The sequence below is a fragment of the Primulina huaijiensis genome, chromosome 9 (genome assembly GCF_012295235.1).
Source record: "Primulina huaijiensis isolate GDHJ02 chromosome 9, ASM1229523v2, whole genome shotgun sequence".
Classification (NCBI taxonomy): Eukaryota; Viridiplantae; Streptophyta; class Magnoliopsida; order Lamiales; family Gesneriaceae; genus Primulina; species Primulina huaijiensis.
Genome location: NC_133314.1, coordinates 1470951 through 1496182, shown reverse-complemented (window position 1 = coordinate 1496182; position 25232 = coordinate 1470951). Strand labels below are relative to the sequence as shown.

Here is a 25232-nt window from a genome sequence, read left to right as displayed (position 1 = left end):
CGACCTGTACAGATGTTGAAAGACTACTAATTTATATAAAATAGTTAAAAGAACATTGTATTCCTAGTGTCTACCCGACACCATTTTTTCTTTTTAAAACACACCCATACTTGCATTTGGTGTTAGAAAAATGTCAAGAAAATAAGATTGTAAACCCCCAACGTTGTCTGCAAAACAGAAACATTGGACATTCTAAAAACTTCCCAAATCATATTATTACATGGAAAGAAAAAAAGTTCCATGTGACACAGAGGGCATGTACTTTCACATCATTCACAGATAACAACAATTATTTAAATACAGAGTTTGGCCCCCACGAACAAAGTTCAACTCTAACTACATTCAAGATACAGAGAGTCATGATGAAAATATATATAGAGAGTGTATACTCTTTCAACCAAACCTTTTCTCAAATTCCTTTGACACAATCCCGACTCGGTTACGCCACCCTTGTGAAGCACTAGGGTCGAGCTTATCTTTCAGCATGATCTTCGTGCGAGTGATTTGGAACTTCATGTTGACTATCTAGAGGCATGTATTGTGCCATGATAGCCCTTATCTCCGAGTCCATATATGACTGCAACCACGGAAAAAGAATTCAAGACTACAAAGATTTTACACAATAGTGCCAAGATGGTAAGGAAATATGCTGGCATTGATGATGGAACCACAAAATATACATTAGAATTGATGAAGTAATATGTTAAGGAGCTTTAGATTTATTTTTGAAGGCTAGATACGGATAAAGGTCTGGAAACCAAGAGGCCAACGATGTTAATTATAACAAAACAGCTCGGACGGAGTTGGCTCAAACACAACCACATACTACGCCATGCTATTTTCATCAAATTATTTCATTCACGTAATCTTATTTTAGCAAGGCTATACCCTATCTTGATAATATACCATGTTTATAGTAAAAAATAATAGATCTGGGGACAGATAAAGCTGAATATTGTCTCTCAAACCAACATAATATATTTTAAATTTTCAGATAACATACATATAATATTAAAAAACTAAATAACAGGGTATATTCTTTTGTAACATGATATTACGGCAGAAAAGAACAAAATCAAGTGTCTCCAATTCATTTTAAACAAGTTCCCTAAAATTATTTTCCAAAAAAAAAACGAATATAGCCAAGATATTCAACAAAAATGTCAATGTGTGCCAGATTGCCAGGACAACATTCATGCACATGTATGCATAGAAACTTACCCTCAATCTATGTCTGTACACGAGATATGCTCCACCACAAGCGATAGCCAATCCAATCAAAACAACCCAAACAGCCACCCAAGAAGACTTCACCTCAGTAGCCCTTTTGCCTGCAAAAAAAAAAAAAAGAGAATAAAATTACTCGAAGACTACGAAAGGAGACCAAATACATACAGTGTAACAAGAATTTGTGATGAACTAACTTATGCACGTATCATGGTCCCACATATATAACAAGTCCCCGCTACAAGTGCAATCATAACTGCCCCACGTATTCTTGCAGTTGCATTCAGGGCATTGACAGGCTTTCTTCTCCTTACATTCGTCAATATCTGTAGAGTCAGAAAATAATGCAAGAGCAAACATCAAACTAGGAACAACATATAATCGCACAAGAATCCAACTCCCCATTTGGTTACACACTATTTGAAAAATCGAGCTCATGTCACTGTAACGAAGTAATAATTGGTGGTAACATGAAACTCAAAAATCAGAACATCTAGGTTTGATCCTTGTGCCACATAGGCACCCATACAGTAATCTAAAAGCAATTGTTGTTCCGCATCAACTTGCTGTTAATGGGAATATGATAAATGACATTGGCTTTGATACAACTCGTAATATCCAACACCTTCAGCTCTACGCCTCTACCAAAATCTAAAGATGGTATTAACAATATCACTCGAGCCTTTTAACTACAATTCAAGTGCCACATTCAGATCACTATATCGCATAACCACACAGTTCAGTAAAGGTAGGTAATTGTTGCTACCCAACAATATTAAACAATATCACTATTATCAACAACAATTGTCAAGGCAATGAGTACAACATAAAATAAAAAAAAACTGTACAAGAAAAACATTTGATGACTTCGCAAAACATGTCGATACAATGAACCTCAAACAGCAAGAAGCAAGGGAAAAATTTGACAGACAAAATGAAAATTTTTCGATCATGGGTGGCCCTGTTGAACAAGATTTAAGTCAAGCTTGGACAGCACCATCAAAACTTTACTTAAAACATCGGTCTGTATTAAAAACATGGAATAATTGTGATATTAGCAAGGCATTTAATGTGTATGCTCCGAAAAAAATGAAAAAAAAAAAGGATTTTACAGAGTATAATGAATAAAGAGTTAAAATTGTAATATAATAAAAAATACTGCTAGAATAAACATATATGTTTTCTACCAGTAAATTTTTGTTGTAATTTAGTATTGTAAACTTGTATTAGGTGCTGTAGATTCACCCATTCATGAAAGATTATAGTGTAACCACCAACAAGTGTAGCGTCAATATCATTTTAAGTCAGCCGTTGGGTATGGTAACTAAACTTAAGAGTAACACTCAATGGCGAAGTATCCAGCTAAGAGAAGAACTTGGTCAATGGCTTGACAAGTAATGAAAGGAAATAATATTCTGGTAAAAATGTAGGATATAAAAGAGTGATGCATAAGGTTTTCTTACCGTCACAACTTTTAACACCGTCTCCTTTAAATCCAGGTGGACAAATGCACTTCCCTTCTTCATAATCCTATTGGCAAAATATATTTATTCATATAAAATATTCCATCACATCCATATATTTGATCAGAAAAAAGATCGAGACAAAATTTAACGAATCACCAACCACACAAGCTGAAAAAGCGATTCCATTTCTGTTTTCGTGCCAACAGCCTCCATGGCTGATTTGGCATCGCCCAGGACCAGTTGCTGCATATGAAAAAAAATTTCATTCAAAAAATCCAACAAATTACATTGCAATGTTTACATAAGTGCCCAATTACATCCTGTGAACCAAATGTCATGGGGTCCATATTTGAGCTACTATGTTCAACATCTATTATTCAGCACTCAGAAACAATTTTTACCTATTTCAGCTGCACCAGAAGTTAACATAAAACATAACATGGGACACACTTCGTGGAGAATTTCCCATAAAGCTTGAGAAGTTTCAAATATAGTAGATACATCAAATGATTTTTGTGTGTGCGCGATGCAATTGGCTACTTCGATCACTAATTTTCTGATAAAGTTATAGACACTACTTGCTATATTCAAATGACAAAATCAAATTTATTTACAAACCAGCGCAAGAGTTGTAACCATCTCCCTTAAACTTCACGCCGTTAACCACGGGGCATTCACACACTCTTCCTCGAAATGTATCCTAAATCCACATACACAAATACTTTCAAAAGTTAATACAAGCTGGAGGTAAAAGTCTTAAAATTATACTGAAACACCTTGCAAGCCGTAAGGTTAGCAGCCTTGTCCTGCCAGCAGCCACCATTATTTTCCAAGCATTCATTTGTTTCCACATCTGCAGTCAAGAAAGTAGAAACTCTCCTCTAATGCATGATTGTATTAATCATGTACCCATCAACCATTGGATTAACTCTATAAATAACTTATCGCCATATTAATAATAATAATAATAATAATAATAATAATAATAACTTACCGCCACTCAAACAAACGGAAGGTTCGGTAGTTTCCTCAAAACCTGAGCATATAGCTTTTAACACGGAACCTTTCTCCAATTTACCTGAAAACAAACTCATTAAAGACTAGCATTTTGTCTGCTTTATGAACCCTATGACAGTAAAAAAAACTGACCTCGATATTGCCGATTATTCACAACTACTGTAGGCAATATGGTTACATCACCACGAGATCCTTTCCCAACCTGCAGATAAATTACTTTTCAGACATTTTACACGAGTGTAATCTCATGGAACGTAACAAGAACAAACTGAACATCAATTCGCAATGATTCAAAAACTTGATTACAAAACTCACTTGAGCATCCTGCTCCTCTTTCAAAACAGGATTGTCCGAATCATCATCTGGGTTACCCATGCATTTTTCAATGTTTTTCAGATCAAGCCCTGATACGCCAACCAAAATGATCAGATTAATGCCAGACCGAAACAAATTACAATAAAAAACATGAAAGGTTACCTAATGATTTGATAACACCGTCAGCACATTCTTTATTGTATTTCTTCTCCTTCATGGGGCATCTAATTTGGAAATCAGTAACATAATCCCACCAGATCCATGACTTTTGGGCCTCTTTTGCCACTTTAAATACACATAACTGTCTCAAGTTTTCGAGAACGACGTCTTTTCCATCATAACCAGAGCTAAAATCTTCTTCGGGGTCTGGAGCACAATATCGTCCGTGGTTGATGCATTGAGACTTGCATTGTTTGCTTATAGCGAATGCCTGAGGACAGTACCAAGTTATAAAATGAGGTGTAAATTGAGTATAACCACCTTTCTCGAGAATTTGAGCTGCGCCTTTAAAATCTTTTACAAATTCCATCAACATGTCACATTTAACCCCACATTCATCATTGCTGTTACTCCACAGTTCATATTCAACTCGATCATCTGGATGTGGAACAGCTTCTCTCCAATCAAGATTCAGGTTCACCATATCACCGCCAGTGATTGCTTTCTTTAACCTTTCACCAAAATTTTTACTAATCAATGCAGATGGTATTGTTATATTCTCAATATATTTTCCAGACGCAACATCTTCTTCAGGTGAGTCCATAGTTATCAATGGTTCATCAACATTATCAGCAACTAGAACTGCCGCTGCACCGGAATTTTGAGCATTCCAAACCTTTAAAGCAAAAAAACATTCTGCGGTGCAATAGATATTTATTAAAAATTTGTGAAAATTATGTCACATAGAAACATATATAACAACATTAATATTTCTAAGGCAAGGGAACTTGGCAACAGATTACAGGTATTTACTATTACTAAGAAGTTTTGGTTCAACATAAAAGCAACAGTCAACTTCATCAATAAACAAAACCAACTTGAAAACAAAAAAAAATCCAATTTACGAACAAATGGATATAAAGGCATACACAACCTATAGAACCTTATTCAACAAAATTTATAGAGGAAAGGTTTCAGAAAGAGCTTCTAAAATTTATATTTCATAATTAACACAGAAATGTGGGTCAACTCAGACAAACTGTTCATTTCAACGGCTTAAACAAAATTAGTAAAGCAAATCACATTTGTCAACTAAATGACTAATTCAAGGGCTGAGAGGATATCCTTGTCCTAAAAAATCTCACGAATAAGCACATATATGAAACTCCAATGAAATGGTGGAACAAACTTGTTTGTTTGTAACATGAAACCCAAGAGGCAGACTGTGACAGTACGCACACCTGAAATTCACAACCATTAAGTTTTTTGCCATAAATAGGCCAACACTATCACAGGAGAGAAGTCTCACTGATATTCAAAAAAGGGAAAAAATATATCTCAACCCAAAAAAAAGAACAGCTCCTAATCCAATCACCATGTAGCCAACTAAGCATAAAATGGAAAAAAAAACACATTAAACCTCAACCCATAACCACATCACGCAATAATTCACATAAACGAATCATACCCAGAGAGTATTTTAGAAATTATCAAATTTAAGCTCAGATTAACAAAATTCACAAAACGGGAATCTCTAAAACCGCATGCACCTCCACGATCAACAAGAACAAAGGTAGGTAAAGCCCCAGGCTTGGCCTTGAAAGAAACCCCAGAATCTCCAAACGGTTTGCACCCATCCTTATTGTCCTTCGAATACACCACAGTTCCAGCCATGCTCCCACCATACTGCGGAATCCCAAAGTTGCCGATCGCACTGTCGAAAGTACCCTTCAAATCCTCGGGTGACGTCACCCTCAAGCTATTCTTCTCCACCACGAACGGACCCACAACCAATTCCGTCAAAACTAGAAGCAAAACCCCAAGGAAGACTGCGCTTCTTGATCTTCTGAAACACCCCATTTGCCAAGAATTCCAGAAGAAGCAATAAAACCTGCAATTTGTTAAATTATCTGTAAAAATATTGGGGGGTTTTGTGCTCACTTCTCCGGAGCTCCTGCAATCAATTGTCAGGAAAACACGCACTGAATGTGTAATCAATGCGTGAGATGTCGGTTGTGGAGCTTAAAAACTATGCAAATCTGAATTGGAAAACTGCGAAAAGGTTAGATTTTTACATTCTGGACTTCGTCACCGAATTATGTCTCCCCAAGTGCAGTAACTTGCAAACCCCTCTACCTCTAATGTTATCATTTTAGCTTATTAATAAATATATATTTACTGACGATATGATAAATCTATTTTTATAAAATATATCAATTTGATCTATATTTATAATAAAAAATTTAATTTTTATTATGAACTAATTATATATTTTTATGAATCGAATCAANTTATAATAAAAACAATTTGATCTATTTTTATAATAAAAAATTTAATTTTTATTATGAACTAATAATATATTTTTATGAATCGAGTCAAATTGAAAATATATCTTATAAAATTGACACATAAAATAATCCTACTGATTTTGTGTTATTAAAAATATATATACGACCATCTATATTTTAAAAAAAAAAAAAACAGTCTAGATTTATTTTTACATATATGGTCCTGGATTTTGTTGTGAAGACATGTTCCACGTGTGACAATGTCTATATATATATAATTGGCATTTACTATAAAAGAAAATTTTCCTTTAATATATTATTTTTGTTGATAAAATTTTATGCACAAGTTGTTTACTTCTTTATAGATTGGTCTTGTGTCGTCATTCACACGCGCCCACATACACACATATATATAAAAAATGTACATGCGTTGTATGTATTATTATTTTTAATATGATCAAATAATAATAAATAATTAACATGAAATTATTTTCAATTCAGAATAGTTGTTCGAATTAAAAGGAAAATTTTGTTTAGATTATTTTCTATGTAAAATATAAATGACTTGAAAAAATTTTTAATAAGATAAAAAGAATATTTATGGAATTAAATATTTTAGTGTCTTTTAAAATAGTTACATCTCACATTATATATATATATATGGTTGGACTTAGAGGTCAAAGTCATATTAATTTAGTGTATATCTTTTAGCCTCTCCATTTAATTTTTTTTCTATACCATTTATTTAATTACACATTATTCACGTGGCAATTGGTTTCACTTTTACTAGAAATTTATTATTATAATTTTTTTGCTAAATATTTTTGATAAATTATTGTTTCGTTGACATTTGAACGTCGACTGGAGAGATGGATGTCAATTTCTTCCGAATTAGACGGAAAATATGATAGAAGAAGAGTATAAAGACGATTTTTTACCCGATTAAAATGATAAAGACGGATATTAAATAATCCTACTTATATTAGACCTGAATATCCGACTATATATGTGTGTGTGTGATTTTTTGGATATGATGTTATTCTAATATGCTTTTGTTGAATGATATTAGTTGAATGGAAGGAAGAAAATTATTAGTATGTATTTAATGTTATTTTTGTTTGATAATTATGTTTGGATAAATAGTTATTATATTTGTTATTTTTTCTATAATGTTTAATTTGTTAATTTTTATTTATTTTTATACTCAATAATTTAGTAAATATTCATAATTTATTCGAAATAATTCAAATTTGACAAAATGCAATTATAAGTGATAATATGATATTTGAGTAGGGTATACATATCTAATTCTCATATAGGTACTATGATGATGAAATTGAATACCCGATGAAAATGAAGATTAATGTAATAAATGAAAATGAAGACGGATGATACGAAATTCTATCCAAATCCGACTAATTGTCATCTTTGACCCACCGTCTGGACCAAAAAAATGTTGAAGTGACAACATGAGAAGTGCAGACAAACTTTTGAAGTTCTCTCTCGGAGTGTATTGAACTATTTTATGACAATGAAGTCTATATTTTTTAAAATTTTATTATAGTTATATGTACGGTTATACACTATTTTAGATCATCAAACTGCCTCATAGCATTTTAATATAAACGACTATTTTAAAAATTGTTTCTTTCAAACATTTGAGTTGGTTTTGTAATTTAAAAGTAGTAACCTTATTGTACATATAACATTTTTCGAATCTCGGAATTTCGGAACTTTGACTTTGATTTTATATATATTGAATCAAGGTTCGCACAATTGTTTCATTTGGAGATGTTCTCGTCATAAGAAATTAACTCATGATTATTAAAATTCAGCACTTTGATAAATCCAATAACAGGTAAGTTTAGCATACCACTTGCACACATCTGATAGTTAATCGAGGTCTACCGAGTTGAATGAAAAAGTATTATTGATCATTCTCATACTACTAAATATGTAAACGATCATTTATGATATCATATTTTCCACNAAATAATAATAATATTTTAATTTAAACACATAATAACAAAATTTTCGATTTAAATTTGAAAGTTTAATTGTAAAAAATTAAAAGTATATTTAATAAATCAAATAAACAAATGTTAAAAAAATAAAAAATATACAAAATAAATATTAAATGATGAAAATTTAACATATAAATATACAATAATTTTTTTTCAAACATACAATATATAAAAATATAGGTAATATTTTCAAAAAAAAAATATTCGGGTCAACCCGCGACCCAACCCGATCCAACCCGAAACCCGTCTAACCCAGCACTAACCCGAACCCACCCAACCCGAACCTGATTTTTTTCGTGTTGGGTCGTGTCGGGTTTTGACACCCCTACAAATGGCAAAGTTGTATGATCACATTTACGGCCAGGTACGGCTCATTTATAGCCATTCAGATCCAAACATTGAAGATTGTCTATAAATAAGCCAACTTGTAATTCAAAGAATATACACACGATAATATCTTGCTAACAAAAAGCTATACTGAATTATTATGAAAAACACAAACACAAAGTTATATAAGATCTTTTTAGAGATCGTCATGTGCTATTTTTATACTATCCGTAATCTCATATTTGTATTACCATTTGAATGAGTTTTTGTAACTGACACAAATTTTTTTTTTTTTCAATAGTTTGTTTATAAAGCTGTAAGAAGTCGATACTAATAAATTCAGTAGAAAGTGTTAACTCCTACTGAAGTGGATGTTTACAGAAGTTATAAATATCAAAGTTTTTTAACGACTATACCTGCTGGAAACAGAAAAAAGGGAGACATATAAGGTTTTTATCCTTCGAACTTCCATAAACAAATCTTGTGTCTTACTTACTTCACCACTGTTTTTGTATTTGTTCACAGAGTCTCGGTAGACTCATTCCGCATTGTCTATCAATTGTCTGATGAATTTTGAAATGTCAAAATCAGACATCTGCTGCTAACAACAATAGAAGGCTACCTAAATCTAGAAGTGAAGAAAATTATAAAGTGTCTATTCATCTCCTCTAAAGCACCTTCAGTGATCCTAACATGTATTAAAACTTATTTTCCTTTGGAAACTACAAGTGTCTCGGCTTGTATCATCCAACTTGTAGTATCTTGTCTCACATGGACAAAAATCGGATGTTTGAATTTTTTTATAACGAGATACAATATACTCATATAACAACTAATTTAGGTAGATCATTTTTGTAAATAAATGATAGATACAAAGTAGTTGCCATATAATTCCATTATATAGTCATGTTTGTGCATAACTGAGTTGTGCACGTGACACAAATTGGTTCTTCGCTATATGATACCTTATATAGGATGTACCCGATAATTAATCTCGACCAAAGAATTTCTATAACTTTATTTTTTGAAGTTTTGGAGAATTATTTGTGCAGTTCACTACAATCATGTAACTCTATATATAATAAGATGAGCAATCATAACTTTTTTTAGTTGAATATCATTGACTTGGCCCATATGTTATGGCACATTTGAAGAAATGATAAATGGCAAGCAAATCAAGGATCATACATAGTTTCACTTTGCAGCCCTCATCTTGTGGCCGAGCTCGACTCAATCGTCGAGGACCGAGGTGATCTCATGGTTTGACCTATGTTTCGTCAAGTTTCTTTAGTAATTCAAACAACCTCGAGTCAGTTCATAAACACTATTGATGAGTCTGTAGTATGTCACACCCCGAGCCCCGGCCCACACCTGCGTGACTGCATAATGAACCCCTATAACAACTATTTTGTATTCGTCCTCACTTTACGAAAATGATTAACTCAAATTGCTATAAAAGTTCATTTTATTGTAAGCTCATTATAAACTCATTTTAAAATTTTAATTTTTAAGATGTGGGACAAGGGTATCACAATCACCCTTTCGTCAGAACGCGACGTACTCGTCGCAGCCTGACCCCTCGATCCACCAGCGCCGAGAATCTAGAGGTGGCTCCTACAGGTTCAAGAGGTGGCTCCCGTCATGTAAAACTTTGCCCCGCAGGTTCAAGAGGTGGCTCACATGCACGTAGCACTTTGCCCCGCATAAAATTTATTTCCTGGTCTTCCTTGCCGATGACTGGCTCTGATACCATTCTGTCACGTCCCGAGCCCCGGCCCACGCCTGCGTGACTGCATGATGGACTCCTATAGCAACTACTTCGTATTCGTCCTCGCTTTACGAAAATGATTAACCCAAGTTGCTATAGAAGTCCATTGTAAGTCCATTATAAACTCATTTTAAATTTTAAATTTTTAAGATGTGAGACAACGGTATCCAAACTAGGGAAAATTATCATTTTAGTTCGGTAAGTTTAACTTGTTTTGTGTTTTAGTCCATCAATTTGTTAAAATTTGATTTTCATCAAATAAATTGAAATTTTTTGGTCCTATTTTTGGTCTGAAGCCACTAAACAAATTGAATATTACATATTTGCTATCGACGATCTCTTAGTGGCTCACATGATGAGAATAAAATATATATTACATACAATAAAATTTACCTGAGCAAAAATAAAAGAAAAAAACAAAATATTTTTAATCCCATTTTAAAACATTGCTACTCATTTTTAAAAATTATATTAATTTTAATATATATATATATAATATAGATTTTATTTTTGTCATATAAGTCACGTATGATATGAAAATAACCAAAACTATAATTTTTCCTTGTTACTAATTACAAGGAGTGAGGCATCAAAATTAATTAAACTATTGATATAAATGAATAATATTATATTATGATAATAATAATAAACCTTGTGGTTTATAGTTTTAACAATCTTTATTTTATTATCATTTTTCGAACCTGATTTTTTCCTATTGGGAGAGGATTACGCAGAGTGGAGTTCTTTGAATCTTATTGTAGTTGCTCGACTCTTCTTCTTGCGACGTAATATAAAATTATTTGGAAAATATTGTAAGTCGATTTGACTACGAATTAATTTTCTGATTAGTCAAACCAATTACTGAATTATTCGTAAAATGGTAATTATTAGATGGAATTTTTCACAAGAAATTTGAATTAATAAAATCGAAATGAAGGATTATAAATTCAAGGCTTAACAAATTATTAATATTCAAAATCAAAGTGTGTGTTAATTTAAATTTTTTAAAAAACAATAATATAACACAACGAACATAATTTTGATAATGCTATGTCCAGTTTAATAAAAAAAAATATATAATTGAACACAAAAACTTACATGAGACGGTCTCACGGATCAATTTTGTGAGACGGATAGTCTATTCGGGTCACCCATGAAAAATATATTATTTTTATGTCAAAAATATTATTTTTTATTGTAAAAATGAGTAGGGTTGACTCGTTTCACGAATAAGGATTCGTGAGACCATCTCACAAGAGACCTACTCATAATTAAAAGGGAATCAGAATTGATTGGCTCAATTAATTTGGTCTAATTAATATGTGGGTATTAAAAATATTAAAGTAGTTCACAATAGATAAATGCAATATACATAAAAAATCAAATCAAATTTCAAAAATTCAAACCAATTAACTTCGTGATTGCAATGAATCGGGAATTTATTATTACTTTCTATAAATTCAATATTTGACAGAATATAAATGTAATATTACTAATATTATTTTTTATATATAAAAATGGGACATGTAAAAGATATTCATCCAGTATAAAATATTCCGTTATTAAATTTATTATTCTAAAAAAGATTGGAAAATAATTTCACTATCCGGCAGGGAAATGGCAAGGCTTTGGCAATCATTTTTTCTTTTGATGATCTATGTTTTCTCCGTTTCAGGTTCGATTCGAACTCGATTATCGATAACGATTAATGGTTTAATTTATAATTGAAAAAATGGCTCGAAATTTTGTACTCCTACATGATATTTGAATTTGTGTTTACTATAATAGCATTCATGGGGAAATTCTAAATTTTGTCCTTATATCTTGTCGAATTTGAATGTTACTCTGGCATATTTTAATTTTTGATAATTTTATTCTTCTTTTCACAGGAGTTTTCATGTATCATCGTACACGTCAACATTAACAACATTTTCAGAAAAGGACTAAAATCGCAAAAAGAAAAAAAAAATCAAAGACATGTAGCAGACAAAAACTGAAATATGAGGAAAGATCGATACCAAAATCATAACTTTTGATTTTTTGAAATACAGGATCTCGTGTTGACGCGCGAAGGCCGGTGTGTCTTAACATTATTGAGCAACCTTGTGATCCAAGTTTTGTCGATTCTTGCTTGAGTGTTTGTCAAGAGCGTGCGGGAAGTCTTCTGGTTAGTGCATTCTGTAGATCCCATAGATCCAGTGGAGGAGGAATTACTACCCGTTGTAGTTGTTGGTTCTACTGTCCCCAATCACATTAAATAAAATAGTTAAGATATTATTAATAAAAATAAATAAAAATAATCACATTGTATATTTAATTAGACAATGTTGAAATTATTCACAATATATTGTGAATAGATTGTTAGCCAAATATGGATAAAATATTATGAAATCAATTAATTTTATCTATAATTTGGTTTCATGCTCTTTTTCTTGCTGTTTGCTCACCTTGTTCCATATACAACTTCACCAACTTAAATATATATGAAAAAAATTCGATTATTAATAAATTGGACAAATGAAATCTAAGTCGCGAGTAGATTATCGTATTGTGATGATTTCTCGTTTACTGAAATTTGGTGAAAATAAAACTAAATATGCATGAAAGCTCTAATATAAGCAAGCACAATCAACTTATAGAAAAGACGTTTTGGGAAATAAAAAGAAAAAAGAAAAAAAAAATCTGAAGTGCCGCAGTACATAACTATTAAAAATTTGTGAAATTTACATTTTAAAAATTATTGATGAAATTCGAAATCTTAGTTCAGTTGAGTTAAGCATATATAAGTGATAGTTGTATTGAGATGAGCCACATTCTGAGAAGCTCTTTTCTATTAAGCTGTTGATATCGCGTCGCTTGATCTGGTTGGCTAGGTGAATCATAAAAAAGTTATGTCAGATCTTAAGGGGTAATATTATCTCTGCTAGAAATAGATCAATCGGTAGGAAAATGATAAGTCTGATATCTAAAAGATATTTAATAATACTAGGAGATAGACACACATATCTCCGGACTCATGGACCTAAAATTCCGACTTATTAGCATCCAAGTATGTGCACTATACGCTGTCACAAATATGAAGAAATAAATTTTCATTTTCGCATTTTCTAACAGCTATAGTGTCTGGCAAAGTGATGATACCAATTTCATCAATAGTTATAATTAAAATATTTGGAGTCATTATTTACCGAGAAAAATTATTCACACTAGATTAAGAGTAGATTAATAGTTATGGAAAGTAAATATATATCTTGTTAAATCATATAAAAATATTAGTACCATATTCCAATCAACTTGACTTGGGAAACTAATTAAATTCATTAAATAATGTAATTATTATATACTAAATTATATTTGTTAGTTGATTGTGTGGGTCTATATTTAAAATTCAAAACACCACAACTGTTGGTTAATGACGTCCATTTATGTTAGATGTGATTTGGTTATTTATTAAAATTCAAAATATAGATAAAAAAAATTTTTAAAAAATATCTAGTGTTAGGTTCGAAACCAGAATTTAGAGAGAATGTGAATAAATTTAATCAAAAAATATATTTCAGTTGGATTAACAACATTAAAATTTGATTCTTGTCAATAGAGTTTTTAGCAAATCAATTAGTTGATATGTGATGAAGTAGGCTTACTGAAAATGATTAAACAAATAACTAAGTAGAAATGAGTGTAGAATGTTGAGCAAAATAAAAGAAAAAAGTAATCTGAATGCAAAATTGTTTCTGGATGTTCGAATATTTCAACACTCCTATGTCACACCTTCTTGCTCGTGGAAGACGTGCACTAAAAGACTTTGATAATTACATGCCGTTTGACATCAATCATTTCAGCAGAACTTAAACACTTTCTGACTGAAACTCTTAGCAAAAACTATGTTCTAAAAAATTTTGAGAAATAAGACTTCTTACTTTCAATTACAAATAGTACTAAAAATTTCTAAGCACGAATGTGATCCTAAACCGATAATGATTTATCGGGGTGTGCTGATTTTTAGTATGGATTTGAAAGCTTTATAAAGAGATTATCAGTTTTTTGTATGATAAAGCGTCATAAGTGTTTTGATTCAGGTTAACTGATCTATTTATACGTACAACTGGCAACAGAACCTATTCCAAATATATCCGCTCATGAATATGGATGCCTTGTTGTCAGATCATCATCCTTTATGATATATGCAGAATTATGACTGCAGCTCTGAACCTTAATCAATAATCGGTAAATACGGAAAGCTTTATCAGTTGACTCTGACCCTTAATCATATATCAGACTAATTTACCAGAAAGTGAAAATATTTCATTCTGATTGATAGACTATCGGTGGATCTAAATCAGTCGACCAAGAATCAATTTAGCTAATGGTATCATTCACACTTGATTTATCAGTTAGGTTTGTAACCGGTTAGATTTCGAAGTTTAATTTACCTCTAAAATTCAGTTCGGTAAGGTTTCTTTTTCCAATAACCAAAACTAAAATGTTCCAACAATTTTTCCCTTTCTTATGTTTGACAAAATTATGTCAAAATACTGAATTCATTGATTTTCAACAATATGTACAACTGAACTAAGTGACTAACTGAATTGACACTGATTATCTTCTAAATTGACTGGTAAATTTTTTTTGTGGCTCAGTAGATGATCTAGGCTGACTAGAACTAGTTGACTTCTTCTCTTTTCCCTTTTTATCAACACCAAATGGTGTCTTCACGTAGGCGACAATATATGCTAACTGAGAACTAACATCATCAATCTTTTCGTTGAAATTAGCTTGAATGTCCTCTATCTTGGTGCAAAGTTGAAAATTATTGGCTTGAATTCGCCCACCAAGATGAGTAGCAATGACTGCTTGTGTCTTTTTTATTTGTTCCAAATAACTAAATATATCAATCATTTTTGTGGACAGTTGTGAACATCTTTGAGCATTTTTTTCTTTGAATGATTCTAAGGCTTCTTCAGTATTCAGATTGCTTCTTCTAAAGATTGTGATAGAAGAGAAGATATCACTGAGGCTAGAACTGATCTGATCCAAAGTTGTTCCATCAGCTATGCCCAGATCAGGTGAGGATGGCTCTATCGTAGGCATTTCTTTGGAAGATAGACCAGCCAATTGAAGGGCTAGACTGGTAGAAGGTGCTACTTGATCAATCAGTAAGATTTGTGAATCAGTCGGTTCTTCTGCAGTCTGACTGATGTGTTCTGCTGATACTAGATCACTGTGCCCAGTCATTGCCACTTCAACTATCTCTTGAACACGCCCTCGAATAAAATCGGCTTCAGCTGATTCTATCATCAGGATATCTTCATATAAGGTGATGTCTGCACAGGAGTTAATTGTACCAACTTTCTTAGTTGGTGAAGAGGAAAAAAGTGCACCGAGGAGCAAATCATCCTCATCATCTTCAATTTGTTGTTGTTGGATTATTGTCCTCTAGGTCAATGTTTTCGGATGGGTCATCGTGGTTTATCTTAAAAGAATCGTTCAACTTTAATCGATTCGTTAACTGAAAGATCGGACTGAAATACTCTTATATTATATAAAATAATAATATAATATATAAATTCTAAAGATTGTAATTAATATATAAATAATAAAAAAAATTATCATGAATTAAAATTTTAAAAACATGCATATAATCAAAATATCAAATATAATTATATATATATATATATATATGTAAAAAATATAAATCAAATATACTCTAATACTAATAAAATAAATATAAGAATAATTAAATTATAAAAATTACAAAAAATTAGCTGGTCTCACTGAGGATGTAAACGAACTGAATCAACCAAATATCAAGGATCAAATTTGGCTCGAATTAAGTATACTCAAGCTCGATTCGAAGCTCGAATTTTATGGCTCGAGTTCGGCTCGAAAGGAAGTTTTAGTTTGGTTCGAAATCTTCTAACCTATTTGGGAGCTATTTGAAGTATTGTTCGACTAGTAAAGTTCGAGAATGAAGGTTATTTTACTTTTTAAATCTAATTTATTACCTAAGTTTTTTATAGTGAGTTGATATACGATGAATTTTGATAAAAATAGTAATAGGCTTAGTTGGGTTGCCAAGAAAAAGGGAGGGGAATACTGCAGACATAATAAATCAATTGTGTCTGATTGCTTGCTTTAGTCTAATTTCAGGAATCAATTTACTGCTATTTATTTATTTATTGCTGATGGGTTCACGGAGGTGCGCTTAATTACGAATCTCATGAGATTAATTAGATCTGACGAGCATACTACTTATTGCAATATAATATTTCTCTTACAATAAATATTCTTGATACACACAATAAATATTAATTGTTATCATAAAATCTCATAAATTTTGACTTTTCTTTACAAAGAACATGTCAATTGGAACGTGTGTACCTTTCGAAGGAGAGGCTTTGGACTTCTTTTTCTGTTGACGGTGGATCGCTTTATGGTCTTCGTGGATGAGCCTGGAATATATTCAAAGATCACGAGATTCTTCACTCGGTTATGAGGGGCGAAGGGGAAACTCTTGGCTCAAGAAAAAAGCAATAAATGGATCAGTTACCTTTTCCTAGGCGTGGGAATTCTCAGAACACTGCTCGACTCTTCTTCTTGCAGCCTCTCAGCTAGATGGAAATCAAAATGTTCTTGTCTTTCATCGATGAAGCAAGGTGGTAGTTCGATACCACATATGGAGCATATGTAATCGTTCAACCAAAGAAAAGGTTTGTTATCATGCAATGACACTGGTTCATCGTCACTGCAGCCGATTACTCTTCTCTGTCTTTCCAGGCAGCTGTCCTCGTGCTTCATGGAAGGGGAATCTCTTGAAGCACCGGTTGGAACCATCTTTATTGCACCATGCTCTGTACTGAGGTCATCAGCCTAAGGAACAAGGATTTTGAATAACTTCTGATTGGAATAAGAAAAGGAGACTAGGTAAGAAGCAACCTAAAAGCTTCAGTGTTTTTTATGTTGTTTCCATGCCAAAAACAGCCAGGACTAGTAAACATACATTTTGTCTCGAACAATGAATCTGAAGATCTAAACTTTCCCCATCTTCCACCACGACCTGGCCCTTCTTGGAGTCAGGGTGGCCAAGATTTTGTACTTGGTGGACATTGGATAAATCCATCGATTCACATAAACTCGTATCATTAGAGAAACCGGTTCCTCTGCCTATGGATGAAGTATCATCCTTAAGATTGAACTGCGAAAGCTTTTGGTCTCTTAAATTTCTTCCCATTGCATCATCTGTAACAATGAAGGTAGAAAGTGTTTTTTGTTTAGGGTCTACTGAAACACATTTACCATCTTCAGTGAATTGTGACATTCGTAGTCCTGAAAGAAGGGGAAAAAATTCAAAGTTCAGTGCATCACTTCAGAAAAGTGTCAAGAAACAATATTTGACAATCGATGCGAAAAAAGGAGTGCCTTACCCATCAGACGGAGAGATGCAGGTAATTCAGCTTTAAGAAGCATCATTGCACGCTTCAAAATATCCTCACTTGAAAAAATGTGGCGTGGCAAAGTCACTGCCCGAGTTCGAACCTGAAGTCTGAAATTAGTGGATAACATGCATACAAATCTCTCTTTCAAATAAAGTGGAATAAATATCCGAAGACGAGGGAACATAAACAAGCAAATCTATTATCTAAAGCTTCGATAACAGAGAAAAGCACAGGCACGGTTGGTTTCATGTAACCTTTACATGGATTGCAACAGCATGAGAAGTTCTTTTACATATGAAAAACAAGGCAGAAGCACTGGAGCAGAGGGTTGGCAAGGACCCTAAAGATAAATTCCTTTTTAAAAAAAGCATAAAAGGCTAAAGCTGACCTCTGAAGGATACAAGCAACAATAATTTTACTGTAGGATGACATTTGAAGTAGAAAATGAACTTAGCAAAAGTACATGTGTAGACTGTAGATAAACAATCTCTAGAAAGAGGGTTCAAGCACACAATTTCAGTTATGAATTAAACAGTACCTCAAAACATGATGTTTTCAACTTCAATGTCAATGTTTTCCCGCACAAGCCTTCTTTCTTCAAGTCAGCAGAGAGATTTTCAGCAAGATCAACTGTAAACAGATCCTTACATATTACTTTGAGAATGCACATAACATCAAGATAACTGCAAAAGAAAATAGTTTGTGCAGCATTCACATGAGATACCACCCAGCACCAAAACCATTCACTTAAAAGGTCTTGTTTCGGCTACTCATTTTGAAAATGAACATTCAAATCTTGCGAAACGGCCATCCAACACCATAAAAATTTCATGTATATCAGAAAGTCGACAAATCCATGTTACATCAATGATGAATCAAACTGGCATATCAAAACTTGATGCTGAATAGTAAGCCACTAAAGTCATGAAGTCCAGCAACTACGAGAAAGCAACTGGCTAGAAGCATATAATTACTCCCTTCCCCCATCCATAAGGATTTGTTGAAGCTCCTACAAAAAATACCCTACGATACCAAATCATCATCACCCGAGGTTGGGATAAAATTGTGAGATGACCTTTTTTTTTGAAGAAGAAGAAGAACTGAAGAAGATAGTAAAGCAAGTATAATAACATGTTTTTTTTTATGACTATACCTTCTAGAAACATACTGAAGTTGGTGTTTACAGAAGCTGTATATATCAAAGTTTTTTATGAGTATATCATCTAGAAACATAAAAAGGGAAGACATATATGATATCTATCCTTCGAACTTCCAAAAAAAATTCTCGTGTCTTACTTACTACACTACTGTTTTTGTATTCATTCGCAAAGTCTTGGTAGATTCATTCCGCATTGTATATCAATTGTCTGTTGAATTTTGAAAGGTCAAAATCAGACATCTGCTGCTAACAACAATAGAAAGCTACCTAAATCCAAAAGTGAAGAAAATTATAAAATATTTATTCATCCCATCTAAAGCACCTCCACTGATCCTAACATGTATTAAAAGTTATTTTCACAAGAAATTTGAATTAATAAAATCGAAATGAAGAATTATAAATTCAACGCTTAACAAATTATTAAAATTCAAAATCAAAGTGTTTGTTACTTTTAAATTTTTAAAACAATAATCTAACACAACGAACAAAATTTTGATAACTCTATGTCCAGTTTAATAAAAACTAGTAAAAGATACACACGCGTTGCATTGTTATTATTATTTTTAATTTGATCAAATTATACTAAAAAATTAACACGAAATTATTTTCATAGAAGAGTTGTTTGATTTAAAAGAAAATTTTGTTTACTTTTTTCCTATGTAAAATATGGAGTGACTTGAAGAGGTTTTTAATACGGTAAGAAAGGTAATTATGAAATTAAATATTTTGATGTCCTCTAAGGTAGTTACTCTAAGGGTCTCAAACTTAATAATATAGTGTGTGTATATATATATATATATAAAATTGAAAGGGAATCAGAATTGATTTGCTAAATTAGTTTGGTCTAATTAATATATGGGTATTAAAAATCTTAAAGTAGTTCACAATAGATAAATGCAATATACATAAAAATCAAATCAAATTTCAAAAATTCAAACCAATTAACTTCGTGATTGCAATAAATCAGAAATTTATTATTACTATAAATTTAATATTTGACAAATTATAAATGTAATATTACTATTATTATTTTTTTATATATATAAAAATGGGACATGTAAAAGATATTCATCCAGTATAAAATATTCCGTTTTTCAATTTAGTATTCTAGGATTAAAAAAGATTGGAAAATAATTTCACTATCCGGAGGGAAATGGCAAGGCTTTGGCAATTGTTTTTTCTTTTGACGATCTATGTTTTCGTCGTTTCAGGTTCGATTAGAACTCGATTATCGATATCGATTAATGGTTTAATTTATAATTTAAAAAATGGCTCCAAATTTTGTACTCCTACATGATATTTGAATTTTCATTTTATACTGATTAAGCAAGAGATTTGTGTGTGTGTCTGTATTGATCAAGAAAATTTAGAATATACATGTATTTTAATTTGTGTTTGCTATAATAGCATTCATGGGGAAATTCTCATTTTTTGATAATTTTAATATTTTTTTCACGAGAGTTCTGACGTGTCACCACATGCATCAGCATTAACAACATTTTTAGAAAAAGATTAAAATTGCAAAAAAATAAATAAAAAATAATCAAAGATATGTAGCAGACAAAAACTGAAATATGATGAAATACAGATACCAAAATTATAAATTTTAATTTTTGGAAATACAGGATCGCGGGCTGACGAGCAAAGGCCGGTGTGCCTTAACATTATCGAGCAACCTTGTGATATGGATGATGACCAGTCTTGCATGAGTGTTTGTCAAGAGCGTGCGGGAAGTCTTCTGGTTAGAGCATTATGTAGAACCCATCAATTCAGCGGAGGAGGATATACTACCCGTTGTAGTTGTTGGTTCTTCTGTCCCCAATCACATTAAATAAAATAGTTAAGATATTATTAATAAAAAATAAATAAAAATAATCACGTCGAATATTTAATTAGACAATGTTGAAATTATTCACAATATATTGTGATAGATTTTTAGACAAATATGGATAACATGTTATGAAATCAATTAATTATATTCTATAATTTGATTTCATGCTCTTTTTCTTGCTGCTTGCTCACATGTTCCATATGTATAACTTTACCAACTTAAATATATATGAAAAAAATTCGATTATAAGTAAATTGGACAAATGAAATCTAAGTCGCGAGTAGATTATCGTATTGTGATGATTTATCGTTTACTGAAATTTTTTATTGGAAAGAATTCGGTTTTAAATATAAGTAAGTACTCACGACCCAAGCCGGCTTACAAAGTTCTATGATACAGAAATGGGATAAAATGGGGCTCAGGGAAAAAATTCTTGTTTTTTCTATAACATAATTTAAGGAATAAAGATACTCTTGTCTCGACATCGTTTGTTCTGGTAGATATACTTATCTCATGATGTGAGATAAAAATTAGGAATCAACTTATGTAATAGAGTCGATCTAATAATGTAAAATTCGACCATCGGGTTTTATCAACTTGCAGGTGAAAATAGAACTAAATGTGCTTGAAAGCTCTACTATAAGCAAGCATGATCAACTTATAGAAAAGACGTTAGGGGAGAAAAAGACAAAAACAAAAAAAAAATCTGAAGTGCCGCAGTACATAGCTATTAAAAACTATGTGAAATTTTCATTTTAACAATTATTGATAAAATTCGAACTTTAGTTCAGTCGGTTTAAGTATGTATAAGTGAGAATAGTATTGAGCAGTGTTCTAAAAATCACCGCCTAGGAACCGCCCCGATTTTAGGCTAGTCGAAACTTCTAGGTGCCACCATATTAATCGGCCGCCTAGACGGTCCGGGCGCCGCCTGGCGTGAAAGCCGCCTAGGCGATTTTACAATTATGGCACAAGGATGAATTGTTGATGGTGGAGATGAAGATGTTGAGACAAATGTTGAATATGTAAGGGAACTTCACGAAGAAGAATTTGTATCGGATGAAGAAGAGGAATAAGCCATGGATTTTGAGTTTGAATCCGATACAAAAGAAGTATTGGAAAAATATGGAGATGAACTAGAAGAGTTAGATGTTTAGGTTTAATATCAATATATTATGTTGGAAAAAATGTTGAACAAATTTAATTTTCATTGTACAACGGTTGTAGTAAAGTAGTAAACTGATGTGGATGATTCATATATAAAAATTTATTAATATATATTTATGATTACAATTTTATAATAATATATATTTCATATACAAACATAATACTCATGAACCACTTAATGAATTTAAGCTTTAAAAAAACCGCCTAGGCCCCGCCTAGTCGCCTAGGCGCTAGGCGGTAGGTAACCGCCCACCTACTGCCTACTGCTTTTTAGAACATTGGTATTGAGATGAGCGACCTTCTGAGAAATTATCGTGCATCAAGCTGTTGAGATTGCGTCACTTGATCTGGTTGGCTAGGTGAGTCGTAAAAGAGTCACGTCATATCTTAAGAGGTAATATTGTCTCTGTTAGAGACAAAGCCATCAGTAGAGAAATGGTAAGATTCATCTCTAAAAGATATGAGACAGTATTAGCAGATAAATATGCATATCTCCGGATTCACAAGCTTAAAAATCCGACCTATTAGCAACCAAGTAGATGCACTATGCGCTGACACAAATATAAGTAAATAATGTTTCATCTTGACTAACAACTATAATTTTTGTCAAAATGATAAGCGTTTCATTCTACCATATTCTATTGATATTTGATAGTGATTATCATAGCCCTTTACTCTGTAATACTATTTAGAAAATATAATCAGTCTAATTAATTATCACAGCCCTTTATTCTAGGTATTTGCATCACTCGACAGGGACTACTGATTATTGTGTACAATAGTAATAATAATCACAATAAAATATACTAGGGCGACAACTCAAACCGTCTAACCTCACCTAGTCTGGCTCGATCTTTTCGAGCCCACCTACAACGGTAGCACATGTAGTTACACACGAACCCGGGGCCGGGCACTCGAAAGCGCATGAATATAGTATATCCATGTAGCAAGTGTCCCGGTTACCCCCAACAACCTATATACATAAGTGAAACAATTTTAAAAATATCAATAGAACACTAATTTTTTTCATATATTTTTAAAATATCAAAGGATTGCGTATTTTTTTAGTTACCACAAAAAAATAAATGAATAACGGTTGAATGTTTTTTATAAAATGGACATGAGTCTAATGATAAAAATTGTCTGCAGAATAAATAAAGGCTAGAATAACCAAAAGACAGTTTTTCCACACCGAAAAATGAAATTAAAGAACTTTGTGCTTGATATTTGATTAATTTTAGACTCATTTTTACATATTTCTTATACGAACTTCGAATGAAAAATCAAAATTAAATTAAAACATTGATACCTGAAACTAAAATGAAGCAAACAGCAAGATGCCGATAGGTTTGCAATTGGATCGTCAAATTAATAATTTCTGATTTTTTATTTTATTTTTTGTATAGAGTTAAACCATAATATATATTTGCAAATATATAAAATACAAGGAAATATTTTATAATACCAATTTCCTGAATAGTTGTAATTAAAATATTTGAAGTTATTATTTACCGTGGAAAATTATTGAGTAGATTAATAGTTATGGAAAGTAAATATATATCTTGTTAAATCATATAAAAATATTAGTACCATATTCCAATCAACTTTACTTGGGAAACTAATTAAATTAATTAAATAATTTAATTATCATATACTAAATTATATTTGTTAGTTGATTGTGCGGGTGTATATTTAAAATTCAAAACAACATAACCGTGGGTGAATGCCGTCTATTTTATGTTAGATGTGATTTGGTTATTTACAAATTCAAAATATAGATAAAGATTAAAAAAATTTAACGAGTGTTAGGTTCAAAGCCAAAATTTAACTAGTGTTAGGTTTATAATCATTTAGATTTCGAAGTTCAGTTTACCTATAAAATTCAGTTTGGTGAGGTTTCTTTTTCCATTTACCAAAACTAAAATGTTCCAACAATTTATCTATTTTTGATGTTTGACAAAATTATGTCAAAATACTGAATTCATAAATTTTCAACAATATATACAACTGAACATATGACTAACTGAATCGACACTGATTATCTTCTAAACTTACTGGTAGATTTATTTGTGGCTTAGTAGATGATCTAGGCTGACTAGAAATACCGAACTAGTTGACTTCTTCTCTTCTTCCTTTTTGTCAACACCAAATGGTGGCTTCAGGTAGGCGAGAATAGATGCTAACTAAGAATTAACATCATCAATCTTTTCGTTAAAATTAGCATGAACGTCATCTATCTTGGTGCAAAGTTGAAAGTTATTGGCTTGAATTTGCCTACCGAGATGAGTAGCAATAACTGCCTTTGTCTTTTTTATTTCTTCCAGACAACTAGATATATCAATCATACTTCTGGATAGTTCTGACACATCTTTGAGCATTTTGTCTTTGAATGATTCTAAGGCTTCTTCAGTATTCAGATTGCTTCTTTTAAGGATTGTGATAGAAGAGGAGATATCAGTGAGACTAGAACTGATCTGATCCAAATTTGCTCCATCAGTTTAGTCCAGATCAGGTGAGGATGGCTCTACTGGAGGCATTTCTTTGGAAGATAGACCAGCCAATTGAAGGGCTAGACTGGTAGAAGGTCCTGGTTGATCAATCAGTAAGATTTGTGAATCAGCCGGTTCTTTTACAGTCTAATGATGTGTTAAGCTGATACTGGATCATTATGCTCAGTCATTGCCACTTCAACTATCTCTTGAACAAGCTCTCGAATAAAAGCAGTCTCAGCTGATTCTATCATCAGGATATCTTCATATGAGGTGACATCTGAGGGGTTAATTGCAACAACTTTCTTATTTGGTGAAGAGGAAAGAAGTGCACTGAGCTGCAAATCATCCCCATCATCTTCAATTTGCTGTTGTTGGATTATTGTCCTCTAGGTCAATGTTTTTCGGATGGATTATCGTGGTTTATCTTAAAAGAATGATTCAATTTTAACAGATTCGTTCAACTGAAAGATCGGATTGAAATACTCTTATATTATATAAAATAATGTACTCTTATATTTACCAAAATTTATAATACATACATATAATCAAAATATCA

At 32.0% G+C, this 25232-nt stretch overlaps 2 protein-coding genes across 2 annotated transcripts; both read right to left on the bottom strand.

Moving 5' to 3' along the window:
• Positions 1–190: 190 nt before the first annotated feature.
• On the bottom strand, positions 191–6321 carry LOC140984295 (vacuolar-sorting receptor 3-like). Its single transcript, XM_073451594.1, has 12 exons — positions 5735–6321; positions 4188–4880; positions 4026–4114; positions 3843–3912; positions 3688–3771; positions 3470–3546; positions 3312–3393; positions 2854–2936; positions 2691–2757; positions 1425–1553; positions 1222–1331; positions 191–577 (listed from the first exon to the last, which is right to left on the bottom strand). Exons 1-12 carry the CDS (start codon positions 6042–6044, stop codon positions 473–475), a joined length of 1899 nt encoding a protein of 632 aa, XP_073307695.1. The 5' UTR covers positions 6045–6321; the 3' UTR covers positions 191–472.
• A 10513-nt stretch (positions 6322–16834) lies between these two features.
• On the bottom strand, positions 16835–18982 carry LOC140985084 (DNA polymerase kappa-like). The gene is made up of 5 exons (XM_073452838.1): positions 18566–18982; positions 18016–18127; positions 17592–17917; positions 17142–17461; positions 16835–17043 (listed from the first exon to the last, which is right to left on the bottom strand). Exons 1-5 carry the CDS (start codon positions 18695–18697, stop codon positions 16920–16922), a joined length of 1014 nt encoding a protein of 337 aa, XP_073308939.1. The 5' UTR covers positions 18698–18982; the 3' UTR covers positions 16835–16919.
• Positions 18983–25232: the final 6250 nt, after the last annotated feature.

Excerpts from the sequence above, each read along its gene's own strand:
- LOC140984295 (XM_073451594.1), bottom strand. The coding sequence starts at position 6,044 with ATGGGGTGTTTCAGAAGATCAAGAAGCGCAGTCTTCCTTGGGGTTTTG. Across the intron at positions 3,547-3,687 it reads TTCCGTTTGTTTGAGTGGCG|ATGTGGAAACAAATGAATGC; the intron begins GTAAGTTATTAT and ends TCTTGACTGCAG. Across the intron at positions 3,394-3,469 it reads CTAACCTTACGGCTTGCAAG|GATACATTTCGAGGAAGAGT; the intron begins GTGTTTCAGTAT and ends ATGTGGATTTAG.
- LOC140985084 (XM_073452838.1), bottom strand. The coding sequence starts at position 18,697 with ATGTGCATTCTCAAAGTAATATGTAAGGATCTGTTTACAGTTGATCTT. Across the intron at positions 18,128-18,565 it reads TGAAAACATCATGTTTTGAG|GTTCGAACTCGGGCAGTGAC; the intron begins GTACTGTTTAAT and ends TTCAGACTTCAG. Across the intron at positions 17,918-18,015 it reads TGCATCTCTCCGTCTGATGG|GACTACGAATGTCACAATTC; the intron begins GTAAGGCACTCC and ends CCCTTCTTTCAG.